The sequence below is a fragment of the Typha latifolia genome, chromosome 13 (genome assembly GCF_019914945.1).
Source record: "Typha latifolia isolate L0001 chromosome 13, TyphaL0001v2, whole genome shotgun sequence".
Taxonomy (NCBI): domain Eukaryota; kingdom Viridiplantae; phylum Streptophyta; class Magnoliopsida; order Poales; family Typhaceae; genus Typha; species Typha latifolia.
The window spans coordinates 6,893,448-6,914,161 of NC_133098.1; the positions used below are offsets into that span (position 1 = coordinate 6,893,448).

Below are 20,714 nucleotides of genomic sequence, written 5' to 3' on the forward strand. Positions count from 1 at the left end.
ACACTTAATCACCCTATTCAATGGACATTCAGTAACAATTTCTCCAACTTTACTATCTTCAAATTGAAATTTTTTTCCTTAAAAAATATCTTCTGTGGGTTCCACTTGTTCTTTCTCCATCTCTAGTGAGTTATCTTTAGAATTCTCAATAGGGATTGTCTCAATTTGCATTATAGACTTGACATCTGCTTCTGAATTTTCCAAGTCAGGTTTGACTTCTCAATATAATAAATTAATTTGACATGTGATATCACTAAGAGATAGATCTTCCCTGTTGGGTTCTTCCAGCAATTTTTGATTCAAAACTGCTGAATTGATGCGATTATTTCTTTCTTTTCGAGCTTCCCAATGTGGAAATTCATTGTCTTTGGCAGAATATAATGATTTTGTCATTGGAGGATCTTCATAGTTTTCGAGCTTCCCAATGTTGAAACTCTTGCCAGAATTCTTTTACTGTAACATTGAAATAAGCTTGATGACTGCAATATTTCTCCCTGATCTTGTCTAGCTCTAGCGTCACAACCTACTGGATAGATATTTTGAGCAGGTTGACGAGTGATGATGAAAGCAATTGTGACTCCTTGTCCTACCATTTTATTGCTTTGCCTCTTAATCTAAATTTCGTGAATATAACTCAATATGCATTGCAATCACATCTTGAAAGACAATTAACTTTCCAAAGCTTTAAGACATTCAATGACTCGTTTGGCTCTAATTCTCCCCAAGAATCTAAATCAGAAGAATGAATTTCAGTAGAGTGGTTCATAGAAAAAGATGGACTTTTTTACTTGACAGATATATCCTCTGAAAGACCTTTTCACATCTTCCTGACGGAACAGTTGCCGCTGCATTTTTTTCCAACATGCTTAAATTAGCAAAATATTCTTCATATCAATAAACCATCTCCATGCTTGATGTGTCTCCTATATTCCAGCAAAAACTAGGCTATGATTTATGAATAGGCCCTCGATAGACCACTGCATCCGTATTTTATGAACTTTGGATCAGCCACTATGACGGAACGTGATGGCTAAGCGAAGCTCTGAGACTAAACTGATGTAGGACAGATATAAGATAACAAGGGATTCATGGAAGAAGATCAAAGATGAGAAAAAAAGTTAAGAGTCAAATAGAAAAACAAGAAAAGAACATAAGGAAAAAAAAGAGTCAGATCTAAAATATAATTTAAAAAAAATGTTTGTATGAACTGCTACAGTACCTTACTCTATCACTGCTGTAGTGCCCACGGCATGGTTGCTAACTGCAACCCCAAAAAGATCTTCTGGTTTTCAGTAGTGAATAGTCAAATAAAACATAGCAAGGAAAAGGATATGTAGAGAAGAAAGAGAATAACCCAGGAAGAAAAGAAGAAAGAGAGGAAAGAATTAGAACAATTGACTAGATATAAGGGATAAATATCGTCTCATAGAATCACACTGAAGGATTGGCATCATATTCAATGCTTGACCTGAACGAAAGAGAAACCAACATTTTTTCTTTATTTCTTTGACGCAAAACCATAACTATCATTACAAAAGGCCCATATCTTGTTCTTTTAATAATGGGTGGATAAGAAATCGTAAAGTCTCACATTCCTAGCTTGATTAAGGCAAAAAAGACTTTACCCATATATGCACCAATAAGAACTAACCAACTACTTATTGACCTGAAAAGCCTTAATTTGACCGTAAAGCCGGCCCAAATATAGAAGTTATGAAAATACATACAAATTGATAATTAGCCTAAATGAGCTTTAATCCTAACTAGACTTTGACTCAACAAAAATACCCCAAGACTATCTATGAACTCTCTAATCTGAAGACGTTCTTCAGATTTTATGCTCCTTCATCTTTTGTCCTCTTTTTTATCCATTGGGTTTGTTATGCAGTCTTTTTATTTTTCCATCCATTAAGTTTCTTATTAAGGTTTATTACTCGCCTTATATTATACAATGTAAATCTGTTTTAGTTCTGGTATTTTCAAGGATCCTTTGTTCATGTGTATGGTTTGCATATTTTCACCTCACAATTTGACAAATCATATTTTGATTAGGCTGTGCCAGTTGATGGGGAAGTTTTCCAAGGGTCATCTACAGTTACTATTGAACATCTTACCGGTGAAACAAAGCCACTAGAAAGAAAGGTTGGAGATACTATTCCTGGAGGTGCTAGAAACTTGGAAGGAATGATGATTATTAAGGTATGGAAGAATATTTCATGGCAACTAATGATGCCACTGCTTGACTTATCCATTGTTTGATTTCTTTAGCAATGCTAAGTATAGACAATGCCATCTTTTTATCTATTGTTTCTTTTGTCTATCATTTTGCTTCTTAGTAACACTAGTTTTTCCTTCTTTGGACATAATTAGTTCAAATCTTTTTGTCAACTCTATTTTTGCCTCCAAATTTTGTTGCCCTTAAACAATTGAGACCTTGAACTTTTTAGCAAGCTAAGTGGTCAAAATTTACATGTAGTGTAAATCTTTTTATTCATGTATGTCTACTGTACCAATAGATTGCTTTGCTGGTTGATACAATCGACACAGGTCGATATGTATTGTGTTAGTGAATTATCAACATTGATACAAAGGGAGTATCTTGATACTCCTTCATGGCCACTTATGCTGGTGTGTGCCATTAGGAATTGAATGTACCATTTTTTAAACAAACATAATTTGAAGTCTCACTTCTTTGTATTTTAGTACTTAATCTATATAAATTATATTTAAAATTTTAGAAATCCAAGAGAAATTTTAATTTTCCGCAAGTTATTTTCCTTAACAAATTGGTTCCAAATTTTTTTTGTGGAAAGATCATTAGATTAGAATCTAGGGAAATTTGTATATAACACCCTACTTTCTAATGTAATTGTGGTTTACACCCTGGATTTTTACTATTTACAAATTGAGCCCTATAATTTAGTGAATATGTGTAGAAAATACTCTATGTTAGATTTGAATTAACACTGTGAAAATATTTAATCACAATTTTAGCAAATTAAATAATTCAATAAATATTTAATTTCAATTTCAGCAAATATTTAATCTCAATTTTAGCAAATTAAATAATTCAGCAAATATTTAATCTCAATTTCAGAAAATTAAATAATTCAATAGATATTTAATTTTAATTTCAGAAAATATTTAATCTCAATTTCAGCAAATTAAATAATTCAGCAAATATTCAATCTCAATTTTAGCAAATAATTCAGCAGATATTTAATTTCAATTTCAGCAAATTAAATAATTCAGCAAATATTTAATCATAATTTCAGAAAATTAAATAATTCAGCCAATATTTAGTTACAATTTTAGTAAATTCAGCAAAGAACAATTTGGATTTTAAAGAGTTATTTTGTAGAAAAAAAAATCAGTAAAGAGAAGAAAAAGAAGAGATTAGAGAGAAGAACATCAAAAGAAGAAGAGATTAGAGAGAGACATAAATTATGAAAACGAAGAGATTAGAGAGAGAGAGAAAGAAAACAAAAAAAATGAAAAATTATGATGCAGTGAAGGAGAAGGAGAAGAAGAAAGATAGAAGAAAAAAGAGAGAGTAAAAAAATTAAAAAACTGAGAGAAAAAATTTAATAAAATTATAAAATTATATACCGGAGTTCGTCAGAGTTTGCCAGAACTAGGAGTTCACCGGAGTTTTCGTCGGAGCTAGATCTCTCCGTTAGAATTTAGAAAGAGTGTGAGGGTTGGAACTTTGAAGAAAATGAGAAAGATGAGTGAAAGAGAGAAAGAGAGAAAGAGAGAGAAAGAGTGAGAAAAAAAAAAGTTAAAGTTGTCTGGCTTGGCTTGGGGACATCAATGATTGATGTCCTCGGGTCGGATCCGGTTCAGATTCATAATGGATCTGACCCAGTTTAACTAAAATAGGCTGATCTCGATTCGGACCAGCTGATCCGACGAACCTTGGTTTTAAAGTGCAAAAATAAAAAGATAAAAATAGAAAACCTGTGTCAACCAGCACTGGGCATACTGACCGGTATAGATAACCTAGTCGATATCGTTTATGGTGTAATAGCTCTACATCAAGAAATTTAATCTATAAATTCTATGTGTAATTTATGTTGGATTTAAGTTTTCAGTGCTCAGCTAAAAGGGAATATTCTATCTGTTATGTTTTCAACTCTTTCACAATATGTTCATATAGTGCTATTTCAATAATTTCCAAGATATTTATTTCCATTTAATTTACCATTTGTAGGTGACAAAGTCATGGGAGCATTCAACATTAAATAAAATTGTGCAGTTAGCTGAGGAAGGTCAACTAAACAAACCAAAGCTACAACGATGGCTAGATGAGTTTGGTGAATATTACGGCAGAGCAGTTGTAGCTATATCTTTAGTTATAGCTCTTCTTGGACCGTTTCTTTTTAAATGGCCCTTCATTGGCAACTCAGGTTTCCTACTAGACAATTATTTTGCTCTGTTCAATTTAGTTTGTTAATTTTTGGATTGTCAATTACAACCTATCTAGACTTTATTGTGGATATCCTGTTTACTATAAAGGATGTGGGCATCTGCGTAAGTTGCAAACTCAAATAAATGTAGTATCATTCAGCATATTGATTTTTCATTTCATATGTTCGTGACTCATGATGCTACATGGAAATCAACTGTATGATCCACCCAAAAAGCTAAAATAGCAGGAAACTTTTTTGGGAGAAAACTGGCATTGACATCTATTGATATGCTTTGGAAAAATATGCAGATAACATTCACATAATCTTGCTTGTGCCCTCCAGAACTTGCTCTCCGTGAAAAGGAATTATATGTTGGTAAGATGAAAAGGAGCAATAAATTGATCTATTGATTTTTGTGCCAGTCTGAAGGTTTCCAAACTTGCACAACTTTCTTTAGGTAGATAATAGATTCATAATGACACTGAAGGCATAGCCTGTTCTCTCCTGCAACTAACAGAATATGACCTAATATAGTAATATTACTGTCTCCACTGTTACTTGCATCTTTTTGTTTTTTATATTTTGATAAAGCCAATCAGTACAAGACTTCCAAGTTCCAGACAATGTCTTCCAACTTGTACTGGAAAATGGACAGTGCATTAAGTTGATCACTCTGCACAGAAGAATTAAAGAACTTGATAATGTGACCAAATTGATTACGTCTACAAAATTTCTGCTGGTTATGAGCCTAAACATATGAAAGCTTTCATATGTTATCTAACAATTGTACAAAATTCCTCTCTACTTTTATTAAAAATGGTGTATGTGCTACAGATGCAGTTTTTTCTTCCTTTTCTTTTATTACAGTGACATTGTTATATTATATATAATCCTCGACATTGTGTCATTTTATCCTCATATGTTGAGCTGGAGGTCTAAATGACTTTTCCATGAATGTGACTTCCTTGCAGTCTCCAGGGGTTCTGTTTACCGTGCCTTAGGGCTTATGGTTGCAGCATCTCCATGTGCATTGGCTGTTGCTCCTTTAGCATATGCTACTGCAATCAGTGCATGTGCAAATAAGGTAATTGGCTATAGCTCATTTTAATAATATCTTTAATTTCTGAATAACTGCTACTTCTTCAGCTGATCTTCCACTAGAAAAATATCAACATCTGCTGTTATCAACTAATGATGGTTAGTTGTTTAGTCTTTAAACCAATTTTCTTCTTAAATTACTGTTTATTTCTTTGTTATTCTATTAGCAAATTCAGTAATTTTTTAAAATAATATGGACAAAATTAAGCATGGAAATGCATTTGAATTTCAATTAAATTTGCTCTATTGATAAATGAAGTTGCTCAGGTTTACTTTAATGATGCTCCTAGGAGAACTACTTTGGAGCTCATTCCTTTAGCCTCTAGGACATTCGCATGAGACCACATAGCTTTGATACCAAATTGATGTGTGATAAGTGAAGACTGGGACCCACAAATTAAGGTTCACAGCAAAGGGTAGTATTAGAACAACAAGTTCAGGTTTGAACTTTTAAATGTTAATAAGGATTGTTTTGTGTGGATTTTAGTGCCGGGAGTTGGTTTGACACTAGATTTTGTTTTGAGATGAAGTATGCTAGCTTCCGGATAGCTGGTTTAGGATAATAGCTGCAAGATACGGTCCAAGTCTGGATTGAGCCCGAGTCCAAGTTAGCCTGTGTCCATGAATTGTAGGAATTTACAGTCTGCGCAGTTCAGGGAGAGTAATCAGCAAATATTCATATGATATCCAAAAAATATGAAATTAGATGGATTAGATCAAGGATGTCATTATCTATGTTTTCCGTATTTGGACTTTCTACTGTTTTAGATTCTATCTAGGGTAGAACTGCAATCAAATCTAAGGCAGAGACAAAAGTTGGATGAATATGATTAATTCTTAGTTTGTTTTAGCTGCCTCAGGGCTCTTTATTTTTTTTCCTATAAATATGGCCTTATGGCTTGTAACCCTAGGCATGAAATGGAATGATGAATTGAGTTGATTTAAATATTTAATCTTCTCTCCAACTCTCTCATCTGTGGATTCCCCCCTCTTGTCCCTCTCAGCCCTAGCCGTCTCTACCACCCATATGACTTTTTTCCTTTCCTTGGCCGTCGTTGGCTTATCATAGCTGCCGCCAGCCATCTACCCACAAGGCCAACTCCCTCACACGCTAGCCACCATCTAGCCGAGAGCCTCACTACCATTGTCTCTCCTCCCTTCCTTTTCTTGCTTGCCCATCTATCCACCCGGTTTTCATCACTGCACATCTAGAATTTCTAGTAGTCTACAAGGTTACGACCCTCTATAATTGGGCCAAATTTGAAAGTGCCTCATTGAACTTTCATTAGTGTCACTTAACTCATTTTAGTAATAATTTATTGGAATTTGCAACTATTATTTTTTTTGTCCAAAACTATCACTGAAGGTAATTTTTTATTAGAACTGTTAAAACTTTTGACAGTTTGCAGCATATTATCTCTTTTTGAAAATTTAAAATGCCCAGAATGTAAATTTAGAATGTAAATAAAAGAAGTGTAAGACAAAATGATTTTCACAAAAGCTTGTTTTTCTAGTTAGTTGTTGTAAAACAAAAAAAGCATTTTGGTCTTTCTATATTAAAATTTATGTCTGTCAGGTAGTTGCATATAGGTTAGAACTATAAGGGTTAACAAAAAATTAAAGTCCAAGGAGACACTCTAAATTTTGGCCTAACTATAGGGGTGAAAATTGTATTTGGTATTTTGTGTGCTTTTGGATGCATTGCATATTGAGACAATATGGTAAATTGGAAATTACTGAATGTGCAACTCGTTGCCTCCAATTTTTGTTGCTTATCAATGAGCTGAATTAAGGTCAACTACAAATTGCAATAAACATTGTCTTGATCATCACCATTGTATCATTTGCAGTGGATGAGTTTGCCTTGATTAGAACCACTGCGTAATTTTCTTTATTAGAGTTGATCTGTTTTGATCACTTGTAGGATTTTATTCCTAATGTTGTGAAGGAAAGAAGTCTTGAATCCATAATGTTTAGTTGCCATGTTGTAGGTCCAAGGTAAGCTCACATTGCTGCAAGAACTGCATCGTACAACTCCATCTTTGTAACCTTATCGAAAATAAAAGCTGCATTGTAAATTGATCTATTGCATCACTCAACCATAGTCATTTAATTGGGCCAGGTGATATGGATATCTTTATTTTCCATCATTGTGACCTGAAATTCTGTAATTTTCTTCTTATCAAATGTCAATCAACAGTTCTCATAACCTATAATCTTATTAGAGGATTTGACCTTTATTTTTCTTTTCTAGATGGATCTCTAACTTTGCCTTCCTTGCTTCGAAGAGGATGTTTGTGTATTCATATTTTTAATTTGTGTTGTTGGCTTTGTTTATCACGGTTCAGTTCCCTTTTTATGTCTTAGCTTAAATCTGTGATAAGGCGTAGTGTGTATTATTTTCCTGTGATGCCATTAGATTCTTCAAAATTTGAACCATATCTTATTAGAAGTTTTGCAATATATCTAGAATTAGGATGTTTTGTGAAGCTAAAATATGCAATTGAGGAGATCAACTTCATCTACATTACTGTGTTTCAAATACATTTCGTAGATGATCATCCACTTACTAGGTTTCAAATTTCCTATGTCAGAAAGCTGCTCTTTCTGAAGGTTATATTGCACATTTGGAATTGTGTGTTATGTTTCCTTCTTCTCTGTAGGGTGTTTTGCTGAAGGGTGGGAATGTACTAGATGCCCTTGCTGCTTGTCAATCAATTGCATTTGATAAAACTGGTACACTAACAACAGGGAAGCTTATGTGTAAAGCAATCGAGCCCATTCATGGACATTCTGAAATGGAGAGTAGATCTGAAGACGCATCTTGTTGTGTCCCTAACTGTGAAAGAGAAGCTCTAGCTGTAGCGGCAGCCATGGAGAAAGGAACTACGCATCCTATTGGCAGGTAAAGTTTAAGCACGTAAACTTCTTCCTGATTGATTTATAGTTAGGATTAGCAGGACATGTTACTAGGTAATAAACAAACCCTGAATTAGACAAATGAACTTCTTCTTTTCCTTAATGCTTAAAATGCATCTTCTACTCTCGACTATAAATATCTGTATATTTGATTATCTGATGCTCTTTCTTCAGGTTATAAGCCTGCTTACTGTTTAGGTGTTTTTAGATGAAGATCTCAAAATTTCATTGCCTACTTAAGAATTGTGCTTTCCACTTATTCTGACAACTGCACGATGAACAGAGCTGTTTTAGATCACACTCTAGGGAAAGTTCTTCCAGAGGTTGCAGTTGAAAGTTTCGAGTGTTTACCCGGTAGAGGTCTTGTTGCAACTCTCGCAAGGAAGGTAGGGAGTCTATGCTATCTAAATGATCTTTGTATTTGTTTTTCTCAATTCCATTCTGTACAATAAACACGTAATATTGGTTTTCTATCAAATCAACTGAAATGATATGGAAAATTGCCTTCTTCTTTAAAGAAAAAGAACCAGTGTGGGTATGATGGTAATATACCATAATTTCGTAACAGATTTTGCATATCTCTATGACTGTATGTTCATTCTGACCATGATTTTTAATTGTTATTAATCTGTCTCAATCTAATTTAGTGGCATTACTCTTGAATCCTTTTGTCAACAGGATCCACTTTCCTCACCTTGATGGTCTGCCCTTCTTCTCACACCATGTCTTCTAAATGAAGAGGCATGATAAATTGAGAAACTAATCCTTTTTCTCTTATCTGAGAAAAGGTCAGATTTTACTCTTAGTTGCACGAATGGCCAGACGAGCATAGACTAGCCAATTTTTTAAGTACATATTCGTGCAGTCAGATTATTCATAATTTAGTTCCAAGCTCCAGTTACTGATTGAGATACAGCATGGGGTTCACCTACTAAGAAGAAAAGAATATCATACTGCATTTTCTCATTCTGTTTCTTTGTTATTCCTAGGAGACTTATATGTGATAATTGGCCCCAATTAATTAATAATTATAGAATTTGAAAGGAGTTACTCAGATGAACTCAAAGAAAAAAAAAACATCACGCAAGAGACCTACTTATTTTCTTAACTGATTTTATAGTGAACTATAGATATTTTCTTTCCGTTTACAAGTTTCCTTGGATTGCTACTTGAGAATGCTTCTTAAGTAAACTATGATTAACATGAACCTTTCGTTTTCTGCCTGATGGAGTTCAAGTAGCTAGCTGTACTATCTTATTTCATAGTTTTAGTGAATGAAATGTGAGAATTTGAGAAATACAGTTACCTTTAGAAGTTCAGATTGTTTAGTTACCTTGTTCGCTTGAAGCAATTCACTTTTCTTGGATCATGATGATTGTGATATTGAAATATCATTTAACTTTAACTATTAATTCAACTCAATTTGATTATCATACTTTTCGAAGTTAATTGCTTTTTCTGTCCTGTTTGGATTGAGTTTGTGACTGGAAGTACAATAGCAAGTGTAATACTTTTTTCAATTTATATGACTGTTTGGATTGAAAATGCAATTATGCCAAACCCATATTGTGATTAGCTTGACACTGGCCTATCTCTTTTAACAGCCAGGAAATGGTGACAATGAGCCTTTGAATGCATCACTTGGTTCGGTGGAGTACATTGTTTCTTTATGCAAATCTAATGATGATTCTGAAAGAATAAAAAATGCAGTAAAGGCATCTGCCTATGGTCCTAATTTTATTCAAGCCGCTCTATGTGTCAATAGAAAGGTAAGATACGCCTTCAATTCAATCTTATATTTTGAATATGATCTCATTTGTATTAATTTTCTCTAATATGAAATAAAAACCTGCTACTTTGAGCTCTTCATGATAATGGATTTACTTCTATGTTAACATGCTGAAAGCTGTCAATTATGATTGATGCACTATAGAGCATGGATGCGGATAGCCGGATACCAGATATGGATAAAGGAATATGACAAATCCTTAAAAGATAGGATACAAATATGGCAAGGATAGAACAATAAATAAATTAATAAACTATATTTGCAATCTATTGTCAACCAACGTAATATATGGCAAAAAAATGCATATCATTCAATCAATAATAAGCTATTCATAGCACCAAAATAGTGCCAAAGTTCATAAAGAAAGTCACTAACCATGTTCCATCATTACATAATATATATACTAAGTTCATACGCCATGCCACCAAATGACCAAAAGTGCTCGGACAAATAAAACTAGAAGAGTCATTGCTACTAAATTGATCATTCATTTTATTCGTTAACTTCCTCATTCTTGCCCTCATTGCCATCATTGGTGAATACAACACTCCTAAATCTGGTTCATCAAGTGAGAGCTTGACAATTTCTAACACATCCTCTCTATTGAACGAAACAAATGCATCTCCCCTCAACATCCCACATCTTGGTCAATTCCTTTACAACATGATGATGACCATGACTATCCAAGTAAATCGAGTGCCAAATTTTAAGGTGTTGGTGCGCAAGCACTATGGATAAGCCACCACTTCTTTGATTCAATAGCTTCTTTATCTTCAATGGAGTCATTATCTTGAAATCCTCGGTGACGGTTCAGAAATTAGCATACTCATCATTCATAAGTCTTTTCTCTAAATATGGAAATAACATTTTTAAAGATTTATTTGTCATACGAGAGATCCTTAAGTCTTGTGCGGAGGAGTATAGTTTGGATCCTCTCCAATCCAAGATCCCCTATAGTACATAGTAAGACAAACACCCAAATAAGTTACATAAAAGAACCAAAGGAAACTATGTAAATTATTTTAGGATATTGATGTTACCTTGGATTCAAACTGTGCTAAACAATGAAGAGGTATATTAATGCGGACATCAATGACATATTACATGAGCACATGTATTAGTGTAGTTTCTTCTTTAGAAAATTAGTCTTAAGTCAATTATTTTTATTATATATTTGCTATATATGGTGTTTAAGGTTATATTTGCTTTTTTTGCAATTGTTTAGGGTGTGATTTGCTTATTGTTATGTAGGCTGTCTTTGTACAAAATGATGATAGGTTAGTGAAGAAATCAAATTTTTTTGAGATTTATTTCCAATGTGAGTTTTGGTGTGAAACTCTAGTTGCGAATGAAGGTGTGAAACCACATTCATTTTCTCTTCCTAACCATCATCATTCCTAGAATCCTAATTATCCTATTGTTTCACATTATTTTAGTATTAGAATAATGATTTTTAGGATTTGAATCTTCTCCAAACCATCATTTTCTCTCTCCATCACCTATTAATTTACCTGTGTTACCTATCTTCCCCAACCTTTATCACCATTTTCACTAGGTATAGATGGCCCATCTTTCAGGTTTTTTGCCGCTTTACACTTGTCATTCGTTCGATACTTGCATCACGAATGCCATTCCATTATGAACTCTACCACGTTTGTATGAGGATATCACTATTGTGGAGGAACGAGAACAAATCATCATTACGAAATTGCGAAGCCAGATTGGGTCAGTCTGATACGATTCGGACTTCACTGATGTCGTCTCGAGCATGGATTCTCTTTAGGAGTGTCTTTGTTTCTTGTTTTAATGTTTAATTTCCAAGAAAATAAGTTTTATGTAAGTTGTGTTCAAATGCAGGTGGAGTGAATTCGAATGCAGTTGTGAACGCGGTTGTGAACGGGTTGTGAGAGTGTGCATTGTGCGTTCAAACGCCCCGTTCGAACGCACTGTGAACGCCTGCATCGCGTTCGCAAATCCAGAGAATGGGAAACAGGCACGTTTGATCGCACGTTCGAACGCCTGCATCGCGTTCGCAAATCCAGAGAAGAGCGAACTCGGTGCGTTCGAACGCGGTCGGTGAAATTGTATTGTTTATGGTTAATTTTGAGTTGTTTGGTTAGCCTCTAAAAGGGATGTGGATGGCAACCAAAAGATTATTTGATTATTGAAGAATTGAGTTTTGCCTTGCCTCTTTCATCTTCTTTGCTCTCGTTCTCTCAATCGATTGGCCAATCACCCTTAGACCCTTAGGGGTGGCCCTCTCCTCCTCCTTCTTTTAATCTATCCAACACTTGCCTTAACTCTTTCATCAACCATAACCTTTCCATCACCACTTTTCACCGGTGCCACCCCACAAACGCCGATCCACCTCCAACCACCATCATCCTAGGATCTCGTGCCTCCATCCACGGGGCCTAAACAGACCACCCTGACGTTCGTCCACTAATCGGACGATATCTCGAGATCCCCACATCCGATTGGCCTGAAACTTGATTTGTTGGAAAACTTTTTTCTGGGGCTACAACATATCCAAATTTCACATCGATCCGATGGTGGCATCTTTCAGGATCTTATTTCAAAGTTCCGTGCTAGATCTAGTCCAGATCAAAGAATTGGAAGAGATCGAACCTTAGCCTAAGGGAAAATCGTACCAAGTTTGGTATCAGAGCCACCATTCCTCGGGCAAGCACTTCCTTCTTCTTTGTCATAGACTCCAATAGTCCATCACCAAAATCAACCTTCTTCTTTGTCATATACTCCCCATAGCTAGCAATTTCTCTACCGACGTTGTCGTCGCCAACAGTGCTCTCCACCGACGCTAACATCGCCAGAATCTCTCTCCACCATCTTTTCTCATCCTCATAATCGGTGGTCTTTCTAAAACTGAGAACAAGTCTTGACATTAGGAAGATTTGGGTTGAAACTCTAACTTGAGGGTGAAGGTATGAAACTTATCTCTAAGCATGATGATTTTGGCTTGACTAAAGTGACTTGGAATGGTAAAAGCCTGACAGGCTAAAGCAGTACGAGGAAAGTCTCAATTTTCTACTCAAAGTCACTGAGGACAAGTCTTATCATTAGACAAACTTAGGTAAGAAACCCTTGTTTAAAGGTGGAGATGTGAAACCTATCCCTAAATTTGATGATATTTCGCTTGAATGAAGTGACTTGGAGTGTCAAGAAACTGTGGGACTGGAGCAATATGAATAATGCAAAGGACACTCGATAGAGTTTAGTTCTCTCCCTCTCGGGGAGAATGATGCGGACATCAATAACATTACATGGGCACATGTATCAGTGCAATTTCTCCTTTAAGAAATTAGTCTTAAATCAATTATTTTTATTATATATTTACTATTTATGGTGTTTAAAAAGGTTATATTTGCTTTTTTGTAATTATTTAGGGCGTTATTTGCTTATTGTCATTTGTAAGGTCTATATATAGGTCATTTTTTTACTCAATCGGGTTTAATGAAGAAATAATTTTTTTTGAGATTTATTTCCAATGTGAGTTTTGGGTGTGAAACCCTAGTTGAGAATGGAGGTGTCAAACCCCATTCATTTTCTCTTTCTTTCACCGTCATCACTCTTAGAATCCTAACGGTCCCATTGTTTCACATCATTTTGGTGTTAGAGCTAGGTTTTTTAGGATTCAAATCTTCTCCAAATCACCATCTCTCTCAGTTGCCCATTAATTTACCTATGCTACCTATCATCCCCAACTTTTATCACTATTTCCACTGGGTATAGATTGGCCCACCTTCTATGCCTCTCTACAATTGTCCTTCATTTGATACTTGCATTACGAATGCTTGATCATCACGAACCTATCACATTTGCATGAAGAGATCACCGTTGTGGACGAACGAGAAGAACCAGTCATCATTACGAGAAGAACCAGTGATCATCAGAATATGGTGACTATTTATGTAAGGAATAGAACAAGTATGTAGGGCTGATCTAAGGGTGTGGATGGAGGTGGGGAAGGCCAGTGAATGAGGTGGAGAATGGCCAAGGGTTTGGATGAAAGTGAATAGATGGATTAGGGCGTAAGGAAGGTGGCTAGGTTGCAAGAGAAGGATACAAAGGAAGGTGAGTCACACCTTAGGGTCAAGGGGGACACGGCCGGTCGAGGAGGTGGTCAACAATGGTGGGTCCTAGGAAGATCTAGGTCAACCAAGCTTTGAGGAAGGAGAAGAGAAGAAGAATAAGAGTCCAAGTTCTTTGATAAATCAATAATGAAAAGAAGCTGTCGAGGCTAGCCAATCATCCAAAAACCCTAGAAAAGTCTTATTACAACTCAACTTTTCCGTCGCGCGTTCGAACGCACCCTGATCACATTCGAATGCCTCAAATCAGGTCTATGGATTTGCTAATGTGAGTCAGGCATTCGAACGCCAACCATTTGCATCGATTGTGTTCTAATGCCCCAAAACAAGTCTCTGAATTAACAAGACTTTAAGGTCTAAAAATGAAATACAATGCATAATTAAGCAAAAGCTAAAAATTAAGATAAATAGGGACTCCAATGAACCGTCACAATTTACTTTAGGGCATGTCAAAATTCCACATCTACTAATTCTCATCACATGAGCCTTCACTCTATAGCAAGATCCTTCATATGTTTGCTGACAATAATTGCCCTGAAACCTTGTAGTTCCTCCTCCCCATCTTACATATTTCAAAGTGAGGCGCTATCATCTGCCGCCGCACTCTGCTAGTACTAGAACTCATACTTTCAGTAGCCATTTTTGTCTACGTTTTAACACTATACTAATCTAATTGTTAGTATTCAGTTTCTCTTCTCTGAAATAAAACAGAGAATTCTACTAATCATTCCACATTCCACAACAATTTAACATTTAAGAAGATGAAACCACATCATTCAAAGTAAATATAAGTAGCTGAACTAGGAATCTAAAGCAACAGATTGGAAACAATTCTGGAAAATGAGTCTATGTGAAGAAATTGTGAGTGCGAGAGGATTAATTAAACTGTAATACTTAAGTAACCATATCAGAATTAAGTAACCTTACTTAATCATCTGATACTTAAGTAACCATATCAGAATTAATTAAACTGCAAATAAAGTAGAGAAGAAAAATCCATCGAAGAAAATATGCACAATTTTAAATGAAAAAAATTAAGAGAACAAGGGAGAAAAAACTGAGAGAAAAAAAAAAGAAAAAGAAAAGAACAAAAACTGAGGACTAAATGGAAAATTGAATTTGAAAAGGGGAAGTGGAAGAAATCAGATGAAGAAAATTCAAAGAAGAAACTAAGAAGAAATTGAAGAAAAACTGAGAAGAAATTGAGGAAAAAAACAAGAGTCAATTAGAAGGGAGAAGAAAATACCATTGTGAGAGAGTGAGACAGGAAGATCGTCGCAGTTGAATGTCGAGGGAATGCTGTCGGCGGCGGCTGGTTTGTCGAGAGAGAGAGTGGGACAGCTAGGGCATGAAATGTTTGAGTGGGGGAGAAAGAACGGGTGGGAGGTGGGGGTGGGTAAGTTAATAAGCTTAACAGGTTTATAAAATTAAAGCCGCTCGATTACCCAAATAAACTCAAAATGTATCCAAAACGTATCCCTAACGTATTCATCTGTAGCCGATAATAAAACTTAATTATTTTAATTTAGGATACTCTGAAAATGTATATGATACGGATACTTACCCCAATTTGGGGTATTTGTGCTTCCCAGATAGTATGTTCTGTCAATTGCTTACAGAGTAAGTCTTTATATGCTCATCATTTAGTACTAAAAATCCTGTGAAATTATGCAGAACATTTTGCCAACTAACATTGCATGATTTAGTAATGATGTCTACTATATTTTGATTTTATTATTTTGTAACTTTAGCGTGAATATTGTGCATTTGTATTTTTCAAGTTGATTTTTTTAGTTTCACTGATTTCTGTAATTATCTTCAGCTGTAAATAGTGGTTTTGCTAATGGATACAAATAACGACTTTCATACACAATGGGACTTGAATGTACCAGTAGACTTATTTAGTCAGTAAAGTGTGATCTTTATGAGGTTTAATCTTCCTTTTAGGTAACACTCTTCCACTTTGAGGATGAACCTCGTCCTTGTATTGCTGAAGTTATATCTATTCTTAGAGACAAGGCAAAGCTACATATTATGATGCTAACTGGTGATCATGAGTCAAGTGCTTGGAGAGTCGCTAAAGCTGTTGGTATCAACGAAGTGCATTGCTCCTTGAAGCCTGAAGATAAGCTCAATCAAGTCAAAACTGCTTCAAGAGATACAGGTAGTGTAGAGAGAAGTATTGCATACCATTTTATTTGATTTTCAACTATAACCATGGAATATCATGCTATTTTACAAGTACTTGATTTCAGACCTGAGATACTTTCACCCTTTTAGGACCTTCTGAAGTCACTAGGAAAGAATCAACAATCAGGAATGACCTGGAAATGATCCGCATATTGTAGTCACTGCTTAATTGGAGAACGAACATCTAGTTGAAAAGCTGACCTGTAGTTCTTTTATCTTATTCCATTAACTGTCCCTTTTCCTTAGTTGAATGAAGAAAAAATCATTCAGGCAAAATCAATTAGTTGAGTCATAATGTTCTTTCTGTTGCTCCTGCTGCTGCTTTGGTGGTTGGCATCGTAGTTCTGGGTCATGTAGTAGTGGATTCAGGTTGATTAATTTCCATTGTTGAATGAGGCTGAAGATTATAGATTATCCTTGTCTACTTTTGCCGCAGCTATATATTTACTTTTTTATTTGAAGACTTTGTATTATCGAGTGTCTGTGTTAGATTTCGTTTGGGAGAATATTTGGGCTACTGGTCCACCTTAACTTGCATTTAACAAGTGATTCATAGTGGTGCTTCCTTACTTGTGTTGCAGGTAGAGGTTTGATTATGGTAGGTGATGGTATCAATGATGCACCTGCTCTTGCTGCTTCAACCGTGGGTATTGTTCTGGCCCAACGTGCTAGTGCAACCGCAATAGCTGTTGCTGATGTTCTTTTGTTACAAGATAATATTTCTGCTGTTCCATTTTGTATAGCTAAAGCTCGTCAAACTACTACATTGGTATGGTCTTTGTGATCTTCCAATCCTTTGTTCTCTGGCTATCATGCTATCTTTTGACTTTCCAAATTTCAATTGTATTTGCAGGTCAAGCAAAGTGTTGCACTTGCCTTATCTTGTATTCTTTTTGCTGCTCTTTCTTCCGTATTAGGATGTGTTCCTCTATGGTTGACGGTATGCTTTCAACTCTATTATTATCTGTTGGAGATGATTCTTTACGTAAGTCACTTCCTACTGACTATTTAACTAGCTTCCATTTATAGCAATTTAGTGCATCAGGTATAATGTCTCACTGAATTGGTAAAATCATAGAAAGCAAAAAAAAAAAAAAAAAAAAAAAATCTGCATATATTGTTGAATTAGTCTTGTTGGATCCTACATCACCATTTTCTCCACAACTAAATCAACAGAAGTGTTTGATATCTCAAATTTTATGGTAATTCCATTGTAGCTTATTATCATGCATCTTCATTCGCTTTAATTTGAATAACACATTGATGCAAAACGTGGTGGAGGAAAATGAAGTAGAGAAATAAGAAGGGAAGGAATGGGGTTTCACACCTCCACCCTAAGAAAAGGTTTCACACCAAAATCCTCTAGAGAACAAATCACATAAACTTTCATTAAGTTCCAAAGGAAATATAACGGGTCTATAAATAGACCTACAATGGAATTAAGCAAAAAAACATCCTACATAGGAAATAAACAAAAGACACCCTAAATAAATAAAAATCGAACCAAATCCCTATAGGAGGGATCATCAACCGTCGGCGCCTCCTCGCGCCGGTACACACGCCATCGCGTCCTATCGTTGATGTCCGCATCATTCTCCCCGGGGGGAGAGAAGTCGACTCCGTCGAGTGTGCCGCTCCGCTGCTCTCATACTGCTCTAAGGTATTAGGGTGATGCACCTCCAAATCGTGACGATCAAGCCACGTGTCATCAGATGTAGGTCGTCCTTTCCAACGTACTAGATACTGTTGGGATCCACCTTCTCTAGTTGAAATAATTTTATCATCTAAAATTTTATCAATTTCGTCTGCTGTGTTAGGTGGAATATTGGGAAGTGGAGGTAAAGAGGGTCTCTCATAAACAGGCTCATAGGTAGGCTCAGTATCTAGTGGGTTATCTGGAGTAAAATCTGGACCTTTATAAGCTACTAGATCCTCAATATTAAAAGTAGAACTGATGCCAAAATCACTAGGGAGATCTAGAACATAAGCATTATCATTAATTTTCTTGAGAATTTTAAAAGGTCCGACACTTCGTGCATGCAACTTTTTGACAGTTCCGGGTGGAAACCGTTCTGGACGTATCCGGACCATCACAAAGTCTCCAACATTAAATTCTTTGAATCTCCTTCTTAGATCAGCTCGAATTTTATAATTAGTATTATTTTGAGCAATTATGTTACTGATTTCTTTATGCAAGTCATGAATATGTGATGCAAATGCAGATGCATACTCAGACAACCTATGATAATGGGACATAGGAATGAGATCTATAGGTTGTCTAGGTTTATAACCATATACTACCTTAGTTGGACTCGACACCTATGGATCTATTAACGAAATTATTGTATGCAAATTCAGCAAGCTTGGTGGTTTTTGATCCCGCCTCTCTTAGATTCTCGCCGACAAGAGTTCTCGCAGGTTACCTAAGCTCCTATTGACTACTTCGCTTGCCCGTCGCCTTGTGGGTGGAAAGCGCTTGAATACCGAAGCTTAGTTCCCATCTTATGCCATAGGGTTTTCCAAAAATAACTAGTGAATTTTACATCCCTGTCTGATACAATAGTTTTTGGTAGCCCGTGCAACTTAACGATTTCGTCAAAATAGATTTTAGCAACTCGAGAGGCGTCAAAAGTTCGGGAACAGGGTATAAAGTGGGCCATCTTAGAAAATCGATCCACCACCACAAGAACGGAATCATGCTTTCGGGTAGTCTTTGGAAGTCCAAGCACGAAGTCCATACTAACATCTTGCCAAGGGCAATTAGGAACCGGTAAAGGCGTGTACAATCCTGTATTTTGCTTTCGCTGCTTAGCAAGTTGACATGCATGACATCGACTAACAAGTCTCATAACATCCCTCTTTAAGCTTGGCCGAAAAAATCGATGTTCCGTAGCTTCGATAGTTTTTGCATGCCCAAATGTCCCGCTAAACCCCCAACATGCAATTTCCAAATTAAAAATTCCCTTAACGAGGTGCTAGGAATGCATAACCTTCGGGACTTAAATAGATAGCCATCCTGCAAGATGAAACCATCTATTTCTTGAGTCTCTCCATTGCTTAATAAATTGTAAACTTCATGAAAATCCGGACACGATTCATATTCAGTTTTGATTTTATCAAATCCTATTACTTTTGCGTTCATCCTTGAAAGAAGAATCATGCGACGACTCAGTGCATCAGCCGCTTTGTTGTCTGCTCCGGACTTGTGTCGCAAGGTGTACGTATAGTCTTGGAGAAATTCGACCCACCTACCGTGTCTAGCATTAAGCTTCTTCTGGGAATTAAGGTAGCGAAGAGCTTGAGGAAGCAAATAATGCCTCCGGTGGCGAAGAGATTGAACCACAGCATAAAATTCCTTATCGTAAGTGGTATATCGCTGTCTAGTTTCATTCAGCTTTTCACTAAAGTAGGCAATCGGATGGCCCTCTTGGCTTAGGATTCCCCCTATACCAACTCCAGAAGCGTCACAAGTGACCTCAAAAACTTTAGTAAAATCGGGGAGTCGCATGACAGGGGCTTCCACCATTTTCCTTTTGATTTCAGTGAAAGCTTTAGTAGCACTTGCTGACCACTTAAATTCACCTTTCTTGAGGCATTCTGTTATTGGAGCCATAATGGTACTAAACCCTTTGATGAACCGACGATAGAAGGTAGCGAGTCCATGAAAACTTCTCACGTCTCTTATGGTACGGGGTTCAGGCCACTCTTTAATAGCTTTGACCTTATCAGGGTCAGCAGACACTCCTTCAGATGAGACAATGAAACCCAAGAAAACAACTTTGTTTGTCAGAAACGTACATTTCTTAGGGTTTGCATACAGTTGCTCTCTCCTCAAGACAGCGCAGACTTGACGAAGACTCGACTATAGATAAGGATGTCATCAAAGTATACGACTAAAAATTGTCCCATAAAAGGTCGTAATATTTGAGTCATCACTCTCATGAAAGTACTCGGAGCATTAGTCAAGCCAAAAGGCATAACTGTCCATTCATATAACCCATCTTTTGTTTTAAACGCAGTCTTCCATTTATCGCCGGGCGTATACGAATTTGGTGATAGCCACTTTTTAAATCTATCTTTGAAAAGATCGTGGCCCCCGCCATCATGTCCAAAGATGTCATCCAAACGAGGAATGGGGAAACGGTATTTTACCGTTATTCGATTAATAGCGCGGTATTGTCGACACACATACGCCAT

At 36.1% G+C, this 20,714-nt stretch overlaps 1 protein-coding gene across 3 annotated transcripts in view; it reads left to right on the forward strand.

Annotated features, from left to right (window-relative positions):
* Nucleotides 1-20,714, forward strand: part of LOC140799702 (probable cadmium/zinc-transporting ATPase HMA1, chloroplastic) — a 55,875-nt gene that overhangs the window by 19,716 nt on the left and 15,445 nt on the right. For 2 of the 3 annotated variants that reach the window (XM_073154139.1, XM_073154141.1), the window contains 9 exons: nucleotides 2,053-2,199; nucleotides 4,214-4,409; nucleotides 5,384-5,496; nucleotides 8,174-8,415; nucleotides 8,713-8,815; nucleotides 10,034-10,198; nucleotides 16,275-16,491; nucleotides 17,099-17,286; nucleotides 17,371-17,502. In XM_073154139.1, the coding sequence (XP_073010240.1) occupies nucleotides 2,053-2,199; nucleotides 4,214-4,409; nucleotides 5,384-5,496; nucleotides 8,174-8,415; nucleotides 8,713-8,815; nucleotides 10,034-10,198; nucleotides 16,275-16,491; nucleotides 17,099-17,286; nucleotides 17,371-17,502 (1,503 nt within the window). The remainder of the gene's footprint in view (nucleotides 1-2,052; nucleotides 2,200-4,213; nucleotides 4,410-5,383; nucleotides 5,497-8,173; nucleotides 8,416-8,712; nucleotides 8,816-10,033; nucleotides 10,199-16,274; nucleotides 16,492-17,098; nucleotides 17,287-17,370; nucleotides 17,503-20,714) is intronic. The other variant, XM_073154140.1, reaches the window with a different exon arrangement.